This window comes from Balaenoptera physalus, assembly GCF_965194825.1.
Source record: "Balaenoptera physalus genome assembly, chromosome: 1".
NCBI lineage: Eukaryota > Metazoa > Chordata > Mammalia > Artiodactyla > Balaenopteridae > Balaenoptera > Balaenoptera physalus.
In genome coordinates, this window is record NC_138882.1 from 70,374,754 (window position 1) to 70,391,875 (window position 17,122).

Below are 17,122 nucleotides of genomic sequence, written 5' to 3' on the forward strand. Positions count from 1 at the left end.
TTAAGGACTTATTTCTGGACTCTTAGTTTTGTTCTGTTGATGTATATGTCTGTCCTTATGCTGGTCCCACAGTGTCTTGATTACTGTAGCTTTATAGTAAGTTTTGAAATCAGGAAATACAAATCTTCTCACTTTATTCTTTTCTTTCTTTTTTTTTTCAAACTTGTTTTTGGCTCTTCTGGATCCTTTGCATTTCCATATGAATTTTAGCATCAGTTTTTCAATTTCTGCCCCCCCTCAAAAAAAAAGCCTACTCAGATTTTGGTAGGGATTTTGTTGAACGTATAGATTTGGAGACAACTGTCATTTTAACAACATTAAGTCTTCCAATCCATGAATGAAATGTCTCTACAGTTGTTTACGTCGTCCCTAATTTCTCTCAGCAGTGCTTTGTAGTTTTCAGTCTTATGTGTCTTCTTAAATTTATTCACAAATATTTTAATGTTTTTGATGCTATTATGGGTGAAATTGTTTCTTTAATTTCATTTTTGGTTGTTCATTGCTAGTACATGGAAATAGAATTGGTTTTTGTATGGTGATCTTGTATCCTACAATCTTGCTGAACTAATTTATTAGTTCTAGTAGATTTGTGTATGTGTGTATGTGTGTGAGTTCTTTAGGATTTTCTACATGTAAGATCCTGTCTCTGAATAAAAACAAATGTACTCCTTTCTTTCCAGTCTGGTGCCTTTTCTTTTCGATTTTTACTTTTCACTTTAATTTCTTAAATATTTATTAACGTTGGTCTCAAACATATTTAGCATGCTTTCAAAGAACATTCGGGTTGAAAGAATGCATAAATTATATTTGGCGTTTGGGGCTAAGGCATAAGAAATATACTTGCCATGGACTTTGAAAAAAAAAGTATGTTTCATTATAAAAAGGATACATTGGAAAGACAGAAATTGCTACCTTACAAAGTTCTTTTTTTTTTAAATTATTATTTATTTATTTATTTTTGGCTGTGTTGGGTCTTCGTTTCTGTGCAAGGGCTTCTCTAGCTGCGGCAAGTGGGGGCCACTCTTCATCGCGGTGCGCGGGCCTCACTATCGTGGCCTTTCGTTGCGGAGCACAGGCTCCAGACGCGCAGGCTCAGTAGTTGTGGCTCACGGGCCTAGTTGCTCTGTGGCATGCGGGATCTTCCCAGACCAGGGCTCGAACCCGTGTCCCCTGCATTAGCAGGCAGAGTCTCAACCACTGCGCCACCAAGGAAGCCCCAAAGTTCTTTTTAAAAGGATTTTCTAAGCAGGCCTGTAGAAAGAAAGATGGACACAGACATGACATAGAGACCTCTTTTTTTAATTTGGTAATTATATGCAAAATACAGGACCACAGAATTACTGAAAAAAAAATAAGCGACACAGAGGAAAACATTTTAGGATTACTTTTTTGTCAGTTTCAAGGAACAAAGTTACCAGCCTATTTTATGATTATAAAATTATTGCTCGAAGTGCTCTGTGCTTCAAAACATGGTAGGTGGCTAAAATCTGCAAATACTTAACCTCTGTGCAACTTCTGACTTGAAGAGCAGAGTTAAATGATAGAACATCGAGCCCTTTTGCTTGTGGTCGTAGAGAGGGAAATCTTAACCTGGGAACCCCCCTTCAGGCTTTGTTTTCTCTTTTGTTTCCACCTTTGTTTGGAAGAGTTTGTTTGTGTCCCTGTGCAGGGCCTTCCCCAGACAAACAGCCTCCCTGATTGACAGTCACAGATGGCCCCCGTCCCACCCTGTCTGACGTGTAAAACTTCCTCCAGCTGAGAGCCACCAGCCCCAAAAGAGAAGAAAACCTGAGGGCCCATTCAACCCTGCATCAATTATCCACGGCTTTGTGGAGACTTCTAGTGAGGGAAAGAGTTAAAGATCCATTTAAACTTTCAAACAGCAGAGGTAAACACTTGACTAAGCACAGCTGATTGGATTTTCAATTGAAGAGGCCAGGCAGCCACAGGCAACGGGTGGTGAGGAACCCACAGAAATGATGGACACAGATTCTGCACTTTCAACTTGCATCTCTAGACAGAAATGCCGCCTAGAGAGGAAAGACACTGAAGAAGAGGGAAAGGCTGTTAGTCCAAACCCCACTGGTAGGCAGTCCTTTGGGCTGACTCCTTATCTGTGTTGGCTCCCACAAGCCTGGGTATTGGCGCCCCGGGTTGGAGACGCCACCTGCCCTGCCACGCAGCCTCTGCGTCTCTGAAAACTGGGGACATCTGAGAAAATTGTGGCAGCTTTCAAAGAGAGTAAAAAGGCTTAAACCAGTCCTATGAGAAATTTCGTTGTCTTTTTTGTGCGTTTATTTTAAACCAGTTTATTTGGGCCGGTTTTCCTCTTACAAGACATCATTCAGGTTCTAAGATCAGCCATGATTATCTCTTCCCAGAAAAATTCAGAAGAGCTACACTTCTGCTGGAATGGCACAATCCTTTAACATCTGCTAATCACTAGAACTATAGGAACCCTGGCATGTGACCACCAGACCCCTGATCTGCAGGCTGGCAACTCTCTCTTTGATCTTGTAGGTGGTTGCTATTTAATTTTCCCTGAGCTCTTCTGAGCCCGTGGTTGATGGGAATTACTATTGGTTTAAGACAGTGATGGCCACCTGTGTACTAAACACAGCACTAGTGTTTTCTATGCTAGTTAAAATAATGTGACCAAGCTTGCCCATCCCCCAAAAAGCAGAGCCTGAATAGGAGGTAGGCACTTCACAACTGCTATTTTCTGTCTGTCACCAGGAAAAGTTAGTGGGGAAATGAGCACGCCTCGGGGTTTTTTTTTAAATTTTTTTCTTTAAATTTATTTATTTATATTTATTTTTGGCTGTGTTGGGTCTTTGTTTCTACGCGAGGGCTTTTCTCTAGTTGCAGCAAGCGGGGGCCACTCTTCATCGCGGTGCGCGGGCCTCTCACTCTCGCGGCCTCTCTTGTTGCGGAGCACAGGCTCCAGACACGCAGGCTCAGTAGTTGTGGCTCACGGGCCTAGTTGCTTCGCGGCATGTGGGATCTTCCCAGACCAGGGCTCGAACCCGTGTCCCCTACATTGGCAGGCAGATTCTCAACCACTGCGCCACCAGGGAAGCCCTGGGTTTTATTTAATTGAAGTATAGTTGATAGAATGTTGTGTTAGTTTCAGGTGTACAGCAAAGTGATTCAGTTATACATATATATATATTCTTTTTCAGATTCTTTTCCATTATAGGTTATTACATGTAGTTCCCTGTGCCATACAGTAGGTCCTTGTGTTTTATCTATTTTATATATAATGGTGTGTATCTGTTAATCCCAAACTCCTAATTTATCCCTCCCCACGTTTCTCCTTCGGTAGCCATAAGTTTGTTTTCTATGTCTGTGAGTCTATTTCTGTTCTGTAAATCAGTTCATTTGTATCATTTTTTTAGATTCCATGTATAAGTGATATCATGTAATATTTGTCTTTCTCTGTCTGACTCACTTCACTTAGTATGATCATCTCTAGGTCCGTCCATGTTGCTGCAAATGGCATTATTTCATTCTTTTTTATGGCTGCATAATATACCATTGTGTATATATTGATATATACCACATCATCTTTATCCATTCATCTGTGGACGGACATTTAGGCTGCTTCCATGTCTTGGCTATTGTAACTAGTGCTGGAGTTTGTTTTTAAAAAAAGCATATAAACTATACAATTCCTAGTTAATATATCATGATACTAAAATCCAGAATTTGGGGGCAGTGCACAGGTCTCTGCTTTATGTGCTTTGTTGAATGAGACATTGAGAATCTAATATATTTTAAGTGCTCCACTGGAAATGTCTTATTAAACAAAATGGCACATAGGGGAGACTAGAACAGCGTCAGGCCACAGAGGACTTTCCACCTGCCACCAGCTCACTCTGCAAAAGGATGGATGTGAAACCCACAGACCTCTGGCATGCCAGGATCAGACAGCTGTAAGGAGTGTTTACTACTGCCCAGAAGTCTCTGAAATTCTTGGAAGGGGCTACAGGTGATGTTTCAGAGCCATGAGTTTAGATCCCACGGCAAGTGTGGGGAAACCACTCTTAGCCAAAAGGAAAGTCTAGCCAATCAGCCAACATCTGCAACTGACTCAACTTTGTAGCTGTCTCGTTGCCTGGGTCCACATAATTAAGGGAAAATACTACATGCTCTAGCAATATTAGCAAAGCTGGGGTCTTAATATATATTCCTGGAGAGTTCTAAGGACCCAGGAAACATCACCTCTACTGGAAAAGTTGACCGTCAGCTTTTTGAACTGACAGTAGAGGGATGATTGGGCGGTTTTAGGACTTTAGGAGCCCCAAACGCCTGAAATTCCAGGTGGCAGTGCACTGTCATTAATATCCCCTGGTTTTAGCTCTTTGGGAGGTACCTTTTCTGAGGGTTTTATACATTATTTTTGATTTATTTTAGTATTCCTACTTCTAGTCAAAGTCAAGACCAGGAAATGTAGAGATATGCTATGAGGTGGTTCTCGGGCTTTGTTTGAAATCTACGAAAAGTTCCGTCATTCATTCAGTAAATTTCACTGTGTACCATGCATCCGTGAATAGTACTGCTATGGGTGCCCCTATGGAGCTAACATTCTTTGTTTAATATATTTATTTAATTATTTATTTGGCTGCGCTGGGTCTTAGTTGTGGCACGCGGGATCTTTTAGTTGCAGCATGCGAACTCTTAGTTGTGGCATGTGGGATCTAGTGCCCTGACCAGGGATCGAACCCGGGCCCCCCTGCACTTAGCCACTGGACCACCAGGGAAGTTCCTGGAGCTAACATTCTACCGGGGGATTGGCGGGGGCGGGAGACAGACCAACGAATACACACTGTCCGCACAGTAGTAAATGTTGTGGAGAATTGTAGAGGCCAGAGGGGGGCAGGGCTTGCCGGTATGTGCGGCAGTTTCAAATAGGGTGTTTGGAGAAGGCACCACTTATAAAGGGATGGTTGAACAGCGTCCTGGGGAGGTGTGAGGGCTGAGCCCCTGTGTACTGGGGGGAAGTGGGTCCAGGCAGAGGGCTCAGCAGGGCAGAGACCCTAAGACTGGAACCACGTGGTGGAGGAAGAGCAAGGAGGCTGCAGCCAAGGGGCTGAGTGCGAGGGACCGCGAGACAGGTGGGGGGTGGTTGGCGAGGCTTTTTAGGCAATCACGAGGATCTCCACTTTCACTGGTCCTGGGGTGGGGCACAGGAAAGTTTGAGCACTGGGGCGGCGCACCCTGACTCAAGTGCTCATGCAGCATCGTCTCGGTGCTGTGGAAGCAAGAAGCAGGAGATGCTGCAGCGCTCAGCAAGAGATGATCCCGGCTTTGGGACCAGCGGCCAGCAGTGGAGGTGGTGAGAAGTCATCTGAAGATGGGAGGATAGATTTGCAGTGAATTGTGCTGTGGTACAAAAGCGGGTGGGAGGCACAGGGGCTTGCAGGGTACCATGTGCTTGGGTTCAGTTGGGGTCAGAAGGTGAAAGAAAGGCTCAGGCAAGAGCCTGAGGGTGTAGGGCGATGACTGTGTTCATGCATCTCGGAATTAAGGTGACTTGCTTGCTTTGCACAGTGGGCCGTCTGCTGAAGAGTATTGTCACACCCGCTCTGTGTTCTGCATGATGCTTTTAGGTCAGCCTTAGAGTTCAGAGCTTTGTCCCAACTCTGCTCGCTGATGAACAGAGAAGATTCTTGTGATTTGGTGGTTTCCAAGAGAAATCCCAGCAAAGTGTGGATGGAGGTGGGGGCAGAGAGAATTGCTTTAGTCCCTCAAAGAGACTGTTTATAACAGTAGAACACAGTGAGAGCAACTAGGACAGCTTCTTCAAGAAGCACATATTCTTTCTTCCCTTGTAAGATGCACTTACTCTCCAAAGAAATCTTTTTTTTTTTCCTTACTGGAAATATTTCACTGCTTTGATTTTATTTTTTAATTCATTGTCTTCAAAGTTTGCTCTTTCAGAATTCATTTGCTTACCATATAATCTATGACTATTTCAGAAGATTGAAATTAGGTTTATTTTGTGGCTTCTACTTTTAAACCAAGAAGTGGGTTCAGAATTGGTGATGGAAGAGAACTTGAAATAGGATAGCTTATTGGGAACATTGATTTGGGCCCTTTTCTTCTATTGTTACTTTTTAGCTTATCTCTTTCAGAATATGCCTGATTTCCTTCTCGTGAGATACCACATATCTAAGGATCCAGTTGTTACTTAATTTTTCTTTGTTTACTGATAAATATGCTGTATGCTTTTGTTCTTTTAAAAAGCAATTTTATTGAGGTATAAAACACTCACAATAAAATACATCCAATTTAAGTATAGAGTTTGAGTTTTGACAAAAGTGTGCACCCGCGTACCTGTTACCACGATCCATATATGGACCATTTCCATCACCTTAAAAAGTACACTCTTGGCCCGTTTCTAAATAGCTCATCCCACCCAGCCCCAGGCAAACACTGATCTGCTTCTGCTTCCAGTCACAATAGATTATATTTGCCTTTTCTAGAACATCCTATCAATAGAATCAAATCCTATGCACTCTTTTGGGTCTGGCCCCTTTGCCTCAGCACCATGTTCTTCCTTGAGGTTCATTATCATGTTGCTGTGTTGGGATTTTTGTTTCTTTTATTGCTGAATAGTATTCCAATGTATGGACTTACTAACACACTTCACTTTTCATGGACATCGGGTTGTTTCCAGTTCAGGGAAATTATGAGTAAAGCTGCTATGGATATTTTTCATCAAGTCTTGTGAACAAATGCTGTCACTTCTCTTTGGTAAGTGCCTAGGAGAGGCATTGTTGCATCTCCTGTGATAGGTACACACAGTATTTTTTTGTTTTTTGGTCGTACCATGCAGCTTGCGGGATCTTAGTCCCCCGACCAGAGATTGAACCTGTGCCCCCTGCAGTGGAAGCATGGACCCCTAACCACTTACCGCCAGGGAATTCCCAGTACACACACATTATGATTGTTATGTCATCTTGATGAATCTACCACTTTTATCATGGTGAGAAGTCTGTCCTGGTAATAATATATTTGTTCTGACGTCTATTTTGTCTAATATTGTTATAATCACTCGAGCTTTCTTGATATTAGTGTTTGCATGGTATGTCTATTCTCTGATCTCTGCCTTGTAATTAGACTATTTAGACCATTTACACTTGAATAATTACCAATTTAGTTGGATTTAAATCTCGCATGTATTATTTGTTTCCTTGTTGCTTTTTTCTTCTCCAGTCTTCTTTTGGATTGAGTATATCCTAGTAAGTTGTCATCACCACTGGCTTATAATAGCTATATAGCTCTTCATTTCATTTATTTTTCTGGTGTTTCCAGGCACCTCGTCTTCCGTGAACTCCTGGTGCCTTTGCCTCGGCAGGACCACCATGGTCTGCTTGGGTCCCCCTCCCAGCACCACATTTCAGAAAGTGCCTCCAGGCCAAGAGCTGACGCAGCCTGGGGTCCTCCTAGTTTGCTTCCCTTCTTTCAGGGACTCTAGCCCCTTCTGTGTCTGAAAACAGTTACTTTATATATTTTGTCCAGTTTTCTGGTTGTTATTGTGGGAGCTTAGGTCCGGCTCTGGTTACCATATTATGTTCTGAAGTGTAATTTTATTTTTGAAATAAAGTATTTGGTTCTTGGCAGGAGAATGTGTTAAATATGTGAAATTGGGACTACCTGTAAAACCCTAGATGCATAACACCATTGTTATGACTTCACAAAGTGATGTAAAGATGGTGATGATCAGTTTCCGGCTTACACATAGCAGCACGTGTAAACCTCAGAAGCAGAAGCTTTGAAAAGTTCTGTATCAGTCCCGTTTGAATGATAACAGCCCATAATCGAGCCCTTAGGTGCTCAGTGTTCTACATACAGATCTTTTTTTAAAAAAATCATCTTACGTGTGTGTTTTTTAAATTATTTATTTATTTATTTATTTTTGGCTGCGTTGAGTCTTCGTTGCTGTGCACGGGTTTTCTCTAGTTGTGGGGAGCCGGGGCTGCTCTTCGTTGTGGTGTGAGGGCTTCTCACTGTGGTAGCTTCTCTTGTTGCAGAGCACGGGCTGTAGGCACGTGGGCTTCAGTAGTTGTGGTGCGTGGGCTTCAGTAGTTGTGGCTCACCGGCTCTAGAGCGCAGGCTCAGTAGTTGTAGTGCACGGGCTTAGTTGCTCCGAGGCATGTGGGATCTTCCCGGACCAGGGCTTAAACCCGTGTCCCCTGCATTGACAGGCGGATTCTTAACCACTGTGCCACCAGGGAAGCCCCTGAGGTTTTAATTTAATTTCAATTAATTTAAATTGAAATAGCCCCATGTGGCTAGTGGCTGCCGTATGAGACAGCAAAACTCCAGGTAGCAAGGGAGCAGGGGTAGAAAGACAGCCCTGTGATGGAGCAGTCAAGGGAGCCTCCCAGCAAAAGACTGACCAGCCTCTTGCCTCACTGTGGCAGGGGAAGCCCCAGGCTGGAAATGGCAAACACTTGGCACAGGCACCACTCCTAACCATTCCTGCGCCCATGGCAGACATTGCTAGTCAATCACCACACACTTTCTTGCTAGTTCAGCCATAGCTCAGGATCCTTCTCAATACAACACTCCAGGCAGTCCCCAACTACAGATCAGTAGATGCTAGCATTTGAGAGAAATATTACTGGTCATCCCTAGGCCAGGAAGCCCATCTGGGAGGTCCAGGATCTCACCAGGCTGTAAGGTGGCTGGCAAGGGACGTGTGGCCAACCTGGGTCAGTGAGGCAACCACAAATATGGAGAGTGGAGAGGCAATGTGCTGGAGGAGCCAAGATTTTTCTATTTCTTCAAGAAACACTCAGAGCATGATTTAGGGAGAGAGGAAGGGGGTGGGGGGAGAGGTGAAGACTTGTCAAAGCCAGCTGATGTGCAAAGCATTTGAAGATTTTTATTGAGCTGGGTGCAATATTGTGATTTATGAAGAAAAATACATATTTGGTCATTCAGACCAAAAATATATATTTGGCCATCTCCCACGTGGCCCAAAGCTTAAAATATTTACATTTTCGCCCTTTTTGGAAAAAAAAAATTTGCTGACCCATATTCTAGAGAGCGTTCTGAATTGCCCACAAAAGTGGACTTGCTGGATTAAAGGAAATATGCATTGAAAATTTCAGCAGATGCTGCCCTTCATACTTGCACTAGCAGTGTATGAGATTGCCTGTTCCCCAGTATCCTCACCAACACAGAGTAATATCAAACTTTTCCATGTGGCCAATTTGATAGGTGAAAATGGTATTTCACTATAGTTTTAATTGTACTTACCTTATTAGCAGTAAGATTTAGTATTAGGGAGTAGGTATAATAAAATATATATTTGGTCTTTGTCCCTCATTCCTGGCACAAAACTTCTAAACCCCGTGGAATTTCCAGATAGGAGTGTCTTTTGATATTCATAACAAAACCCTTTCAACCACACCTGAGTTTGTGTTAATGAGGTGACTTTTGGAAAGCCCCTAAGGAAGGGGCTGGTTGCCAGGGGAACCAACCAGAATTAGAGGATTGGAACTTTCAGTCTCTTTCACCCTCCCCCCCACCCCCTTGAAGGGTAGAGGGGCTTGAGGTTGAATCAGTTAATCCTGTCTACATAACGAAGCTTCAGTGAAATTAAAAGAATGGAGTTTGGAGAGCTTCTGGATTGGTGTACACAGGGAGGTGCCAGGTGGGACAGCATGGAAGCTTTGCACCCCTTTCCCCATACCTTGCCCTGTGCGTCTCTTCCATATGGCTGTTCCTGAGTTAGATCCTTTTATAATAAACTGGTAATCTAGAAAGGAAAAAATATATATATATATACATATATATATATATATATATATATATATTTGGTCATCTCATATATATTTGGCTTTCCAAAAGTCACCTCATTAACATAACAAAAGGCACCTTTTTAAAAAAATTAATTTTTATGCGAGCGTAGTTCTGCTGTACAGCAAAGTGAATCAGCTATACATATACATATATCCCCTCTTTTTTGGATTTCCTTCCCATTTAGGTCACCACAGAGCACTGAGTAGAGTTCCCTTTGCTATAACAGTAGGTTCTCATTAGCCTGGAAGGGCGACGCTGCACTCTCCCCTCCCTTGCCAGGCAGGCTGTGCTTCTGTTACTGCAGCCCAAGGCCCCGAGAGCCTGCTCTGGTTCCTTAGGGGCCCCTGGGAGGGGTGTTTGTCACCGGTCTCTCCGCAAGCCCCGTTCTCTCGACCGTGACTGTCCTCGTTTGCGGCGTCTGCTACACGGCCTGGGTCAAAGAGCCTAAAAGTGCGGGGATTGGGACCCAACCTGGTAGGAGGAACTTGAGTCCCGTGATCCCCCTAAGCCCCTGTAACCCTGCGGTGGGCGTGGGTTCCCCTCAAGTCACGCTGCCTCCCACACCCACAGCTGCCTTCTGTCTTTGGCTGAGTCCCCTCTGGTTCCTCAAATGGCCACCAGGTGGGAGCAGAGACCTGCGGTGAGGCTGGGACTGAGGCCTCCTTGAAGATGGGCTAGAAGGGGTCCAGGCAGGGCTGGGGGCCTCTCTCACTGGGGGTCTGGGCTTGCCGGGTGGCTGGGAGCTGGGTGCGTGCCTGGGGGTGCAGGCCTCTTTTGGGGTGAGTGTGCTGTGACTGCGTGGGGTGTAGATGGGCACACCTGTGTGCAGAGGCCTCTGCAGCTGTTGGGTGCGTGTGCCCTTGAGCGTGCCCGTGTGCAAGCATGCAGGGGTACCTGTGTGTGACTGCGGGGCCTGGGTCTGCAGAATCCTCCCTGTTCCCCTGCAGCCTAAGAAGGCTGACGATTGGGATAGCCTGGCCCTTGAACTTTATGTTTCCAAAGCGGGAGGTGGCTCCGAGGCTCGGACCTCAGGACCCCCTGCCCGCTGCGTTCCCTTAGGCTGTGTCCAGCCAGTGTGGCGGCCTGTCCTACTTTGCCAGGTTTGGGGTCCTGCTGAGCCTTTTTTATTTATTGATTGATTTTAACATCTTTATTGGAGTATAATTGCTTTACAATGGTGTGTTAGTTTCTGCTGTGTAACAAAGTGAATCAGTTATACATATACGTATGTTCCCATATTCTCTTCCCTCTTGCATCTCCCTCCCTCCCACCCTCCCTATCCCACCCCTCTAGGTGGTCACAAAGCACCAAGCTGATCTCCCTGTGCTCTGCGGCTGCTTCCCACTAGCTATCTATTTCACGTTTGATAGTGTATATATGTCCATGCCACTCTCTCACTTTGTCACATCTTACCCTTCCCCCTCCCCATATCCTCAGGTCCATTCTCTAGTAGGTCTGTGAGCCTTTTGATTTGTGTCAGGATGGGGACTCATTGCTGTTCCTGGGGGCCTTGGGGTAGGAAAGGCCAACAGTGCACTGGGGGTGCTCCTTAGCTCCAGGCTGGGGGTTCGGGGAGGGGGGAGGGCCGCCACACTGGAGTTTGTGCCCCTGGTCCTGCCAAGCCACTGGGAGGGTGGATGCTAACCCACTTGTCACCCGCTTAGCATCCTGGGCTTCCAAGGTCCTCCTCCAGCCAGGCCCGTTTCCCTGCTCCCTTTGGTGCCTTTCTACTGCCCTCACTACCTCCACCGCCCTCTTCCGTTCTCCCTGAAAACCACGCTAAGCAGACATTTGTCAAGGTCACAGTGACCTCCATGCTGCCAAGCCCAGTGGACAATTCTCCGGCCTCCTCTGACTTGACCCTCAGCAGCACTTCAGGGGCTGGTCCTTCCCTCCTCCTGCCATCACTCCCTTCCGCAGCTCAGGAATTCCGCTCTCCTGGTTTTCCTTCTGTCCCGCTGGCCCTCCCTCTCAGCCTCCTTTGCTGGTCCCTGATCTCTCCAAGTCTGGGTGCCCCATCCCTACACCTCTTCTGTCTCCCTCTTTAAACGCCCGCTTCCTTGGTGATCTCATCCAAGCTCATGGCTTTCAAATGACTCCCGTTCAGTATAATTTAATTAGTTGGTTTTTTATCATCTGTCTTCTCCCAAAGGAAAGCAAGCTCTACAGGCAGGGCTTTTTTTGTCTTAAGTCAGGTTTATTAAGGTATAATTTACATACAGTTAATGTCACCCTTTTTAGTGTTCACTTCTGTAAGTTTTTGACAAACACGTATAGTTGTGAAACTGTCTCTGCCATCAATTACAGGACAGTTCCCATCACCCCCAAAAGTTCTCCATACCCTTGTGGTCATCCCCTCCCCCATGTCCCGCCCTGGGCAGCCACTAATCTGTTCTTTTGTCCCTTTTCCCTAGTTGTGCCTTTTCTGAAAAGTCATATAAATGGAATTGTACTGCATGTAACCTTTGGAATCGGCTTCTTCCACTTATCACAATGCACAGCGCATTTGAGATTCACCCATATTGTTGCAGCTGTGAGCCGTTAGTTCTTTTATTCTATTGTATTTTATTGCACAGCTTTGTTTATCTGTTCGGAGGGGGACCAGTTGTCCTGGTTTCCGTGGGAGGGAATGGTTTTTCTGGGACATGGGACTTTCAGTGCTAAAACCAGGGTGGTTGGTTATCTTAGTTCTTTAGTTGAGGGACATTTGGGTTGTTTCTAGTTTGTTGATGAGTTTGAATACCTACTCCATATAACCAGTGACAGAGGGTTTTTTGGTGAACACAAATGTCCATTTCTCTTGGGTAAATACCTAGGAGTGGGGTTGCTCAGTTGTATGACGGGTGTACGTATCACTGTTAAAGAGGCTGCCAAGCTGTTCTGCAGAGTGGCTGTATTGTGTAGCATTGTGGGAGAATTCCACTTGCTCTGCATCTTAACCAGAACTTGGTAGTGCGTCAAAAAAAATTAAAAACAGGTTTTTTAGCCATCTTAATAGGTGTATAATGATATCTCCTCACGGTTGGCAGAGATTTCCTTTATTCGCCTTGAGTAGTGTTGTGCCCCCAGTGCCTGGGTTAGTGCCTGCTATGTAGTAGACACTCAATGAATTTTTTTTTTTACTGAGTGAATGAATGTATGGATGGATGAATGAATGAAGTCAAAGGGACTTCCGGTATCTAAATCTGTTATAGCAAATACATAGCACACGTACCGCCAATTCCCCCATGCCCCATTCTGTTTCCATGGCAGACGTCACTCATCAATTGAGCCATTTTATCCACCTGCTTCATTTCAGACAGGTACGATCCAGTCCTTTGTGTAGCAAGTGAGATGAGCCCCATGAGCTAATGCCGCTTTAGTTCAAGCCTCTCATTGGCTGAAGAAGAGGCCAGGCTCAGAGCAGGGTCCAAGGCTGCCCAAGGACTCACAGCGAGCCAGTGGCAGGACTAGATCTCCAGGCTGGGTTCTCCCCAGAAAAATGCACGACGTCTCTGACAAGGCTGGAGTAGGATGGGAGGCATGGACGTGGATCTGGGCTTGAGGCCGGGTTGGAGCATTGTGGAGTGCTCCCTGGGCCCCGGCTGGGTGGGAAGGCTGATGCCGGTGCTCTTCCTGCAGGTGCCCAGGAGCTGCCGGGATGGCCTACCCACCCACGTTGGCTCCCTGGCCCAGCGGGTGTACTGGGCTCTGCTGAGCCAGCAGAGGGACCAGAGCATCGTGGCCCTGGGCCAGAGCGGTGCTGGCAAGACCACCTGCTGCGAGCAGGTCCTGGAGCACCTGGTGGGGATGGCAGGCAGTGTGGATGGCAGGGTCTCGGGTACAGTGGTCTCCAGGTGACGTGCAGCTGGGACGTGGTGGGGGCGGTGGCATGGGGGAAGGGAAGGGAGAGTCAGAGGGGGTGCTGGGCGGCTCTTTCTTATATCTGCTCAGCTAGCGTTCACTGAGCACCTGTGTGCAGACCCTGTGCTGGCTTCTGGGCAGGGCCACCCCTAGTCTGTTGGGTACTTTTGTGTGAATTAGAAACAGGTACTCCTTGCCTAAGACACTCACTGCCACATGTGGAACAGTCGTCACGCATTGACATTGTTAGAACCAAACACTTGACCACCACGTTCTGGGCCATCATCCTAATAAGTATACAGGCCTATGGCTATCTGATATAAATGCTGTGCCCTTAGGTGTGGTGTCCTTGTGCAGCGCACAGCCCACTGGACTGTGCAGAGGACCCGATAAGTAAAAACAGAGACAAGGAGGCACTGACAGCCGGAAGGGAGACTCAGCTGCACATCTGTGCCAGACTCCGATGCTCTGCACCGCTTGCTGGCCGAGCTGGGGAGGGGAGAGGCGGAGGGAGCACAGAGAAGGGGCCGGGGGGCTTCCTTGAGGAAATGATGTTTGAGCTGGGCATTAAAGAAAGAGTTTCAACATTGTAAATCAACTATACTTCAATAAAAAATAGTGTCAGTTGGTGATAATAATTACAATATTGATGGTGATCGTGGTAAATGCTTGCTGAGGACTTACGCGCCAGGCTCTATTCCAAGCAGGTTAACTTATTTATTATTTAAAACATCCCTATAAGGTAGACGTTATTATTATTTGAATTTTATAGATGAGGCCATTAAAACGCAGGGAGGTTAACCAGCTTGCCCAAGGCCACACAGCTCATACATCCTAGCACCGAGATTCAAACACAGACAGTTTGGCTCCAGAGCTGTTACCCCTGGGCCAGTGTTCTCAATGTATTGTTGCCCCTCTGAGGAGCCTTTTTAGTTGTTCTTTCTCCTAATCGTCTCCCACCATGAAAAGTTAATGCCATAGATTCACCATATATTTGCTTATGCAGTGTGTGTGTATGTGTGTATATATATACAGACACACACAGACGTGTGTGTGTGTGTGTGTGTGTGTGTGTGTGTGTGTGTGTGTGTGTGTATCTGTGCTCTATTCTATACATAAGAAAGGAAAACTGCCCCCATCCTCAAGAATCAGTTTCTGCCCTCTTGGGGGCAGTATTCCCCCTGCTGAGAATATATGGCCCAGGCAGTATTGCTTTTCTAATAATAACAAACAATACTAACACCACCACATTTGGAGCATGTTCTGAGCACTTTACATTATTAAATCTTTTAGTCTTTGTGGCAACCACATGAGGTAAGTAAGTACTATTATTACCCCCATCTTATAGATGGGGTATCTGAGGCACAGGGAGGTTAATTTATTCGCTCCAAATCAGGTGACTAACAACGGGGAGAGGCCATATTCAAGCTTGTTTAACCATTGTACTATCCTGCTTCTCCACTGGGGTTATTCCAATGCTTTATTGATCACCTGTTCTGCACCTGGCCCAGGTTAGAGCCCTGTTAGGAGGAGCTGGGGATACAGCAAGGAGAGGCCCTCCCAGAATGTAGTTCTGCTGAAAGTGTGTGTTGGGGGAGTGGGAGTCAGGCTAGGCTGTATCCAGGTGCCTAGCACATAGTGGGTGCTTGTTAAATAGTTATGTTAAAAAGCTTGGGACTGCTGGGCTTTTTGAGCTGGCTGTGATGGGCGTTCCCCGAGAGCAGGTCCAAGAATGTTAATGCTCTGCCCTCCTCCTAGACTCCACCAGGCCCAGGAGGCCATAGGGCAGCCCTTGTCACTCAGATCGTACCAATCCTAGGTGTGTGTATGTCCCCTTCTGGGCTCACTCTTGCTCACCCCACGCCCCTGCTTGCAGCACAGGGCCAGCCCAGCAGCGGAAGAGGTGTGGCTTAGAGCTGAGTTGGGGGAGTGGAGGGGCCCCTGCTGGGGCCTGGGGCCAGAATGGGGTCCTGTGAGAGGTGGGGGTGGCAGCACCCGGGCCACGGGTGATGCCCTGTCTGTGCCCCACCAGTGGAGAAGATTCGAGCCACCTTCACTGTCCTCCGGGCCTTTGGCTCCGTGTTCACCGGCCACAGCCGCCGTGCCACCCAGTGCTCCATGGTGATGTCACTGGACTTGAACGCCACAGGCCGAGTCACGGCCACCCAGCTCCAGGTGAGGCCTCTGGGTGGGAGGGAGAGGGGGCTCTTTGGGGCTGCAGTAGCCTCAGCCCCACTCAGCAGGGCCCACGCCTCCAGCTGGGACCCTGGAATGTGTCTAAATGGTCATCGCTCCCCAGGCCAAGGCCAGCTCCTCCCCACCTCACTCAGTGCCCAGACATCTCCTCCCGGAGCAGGCCGGCTCGTCTGTGCCTCGGAGTATCACAGGGATGAAATATTCATGAGTAGATACATAATTCAGCCGCTCATTAGCTGGGTCTTAAAAGCGTAAGCTGAAATTAAACAGGCGCTCGCTGGCCTTCTGCGGCAGCCCGTGTGTGACAGGCACATGGCCTGTTTGTTCCTCTCTCTGAAATCACCTGGCTCCTCCCCTTCCCCCCCCCCCCGCCCCCGCAAACATTCTGTTTGAACAGAAAACAGGATTAGGTTATTAGAAGGGTTGTTTGTATGTGGAGCTAGGAGAATACCCAGACTCGCTGGTGCACGATAAATCCCTTTCTGTCCCGGCCCTGAAAGTCTACCGTGCATCACCATGTGGGTCAAGTTATTAAGGGCTTCGGTTGCATAAGAGTGTGTTGGAGGGCGGCTCTGGGTTAATTGTTAGTACCCTTGGATTCCTTCATCGGAATGAGCCCGTTGCATTCGTTGATTGCCTGCGTGGACTCTGAATCAGTGAGACAAAGGCCTGGCACGTTTTGATTTGGAGGCGTCCAGCCAAGTTGGGGCCTGAGGTGCTGCCTCGAAGAGTGGGCCTGGGGGTTGGTGGGGGTGTGCGGGCAGCCTAGCGGGGCCTCGTGCTGACCGGCGCCTGTCCTCTCCCCTGGCAGACGATGCTGTTGGAGAAGAGCCACGTGGCCCGGCAGCTGGAAGGGGAAGGCAATTTCGAGGTTTTCTCCCAGATGCTATCCGGATTGGACCTGGCTCTCAGGTGAGTGACTGGGCTGAGCAGGGACGGCCGAGGGCAGTGAGACAAAGGGCCTCCGCTCTCCAGGGCCCCAGCCCTGCCTCTGCCCAGAGCTGAGAGTCAGTGGAGCCCAGTGGTTAGGAATCTGGCCTCTGATTCTTGCTGCCTGGTACTGCTCCTGGGCTGGGTGAACCTGGCCAGGTGTCACCTGCTCTGAACCTCCGTTTCTTCCTCTGTAAAGTGGAAATAGTACCTTGACTGCTGACCTTACAGGATTAAGTGAGATAAGTCACATATGGCTCTTTATACACGCTGGGGGGTGGTGGTGGATGTCTGCTGTGACGGTGACATTTTGGTACAGGTTCTGACAGCAGCG

General features: G+C 47.2%; 1 protein-coding gene across 7 annotated transcripts in view; it reads left to right on the forward strand.

Moving 5' to 3' along the window:
* LOC309637483 (unconventional myosin-XVIIIb-like) overlaps positions 1-17,122 on the forward strand; it is a 29,049-nt gene that overhangs the window by 7,120 nt on the left and 4,807 nt on the right. For 6 of the 7 annotated variants that reach the window (XR_014250567.1, XR_014250568.1, XR_014250569.1 and 3 more), the window contains exons 1-3: positions 12,681-13,639; positions 15,695-15,837; positions 16,670-16,770. Coding sequence is in view for 3 of the 7 variants with exons in the window: in XM_082412323.1 (XP_082268449.1) it covers positions 13,333-13,639; positions 15,695-15,837; positions 16,670-16,770 (551 nt within the window). In the remaining 4 variants the exon portion in view is untranslated. Of the gene's footprint in view, positions 1-12,680; positions 13,640-15,694; positions 15,838-16,669; positions 16,771-17,122 lie in introns of those variants that run through there. The other variant, XR_014250566.1, reaches the window with a different exon arrangement.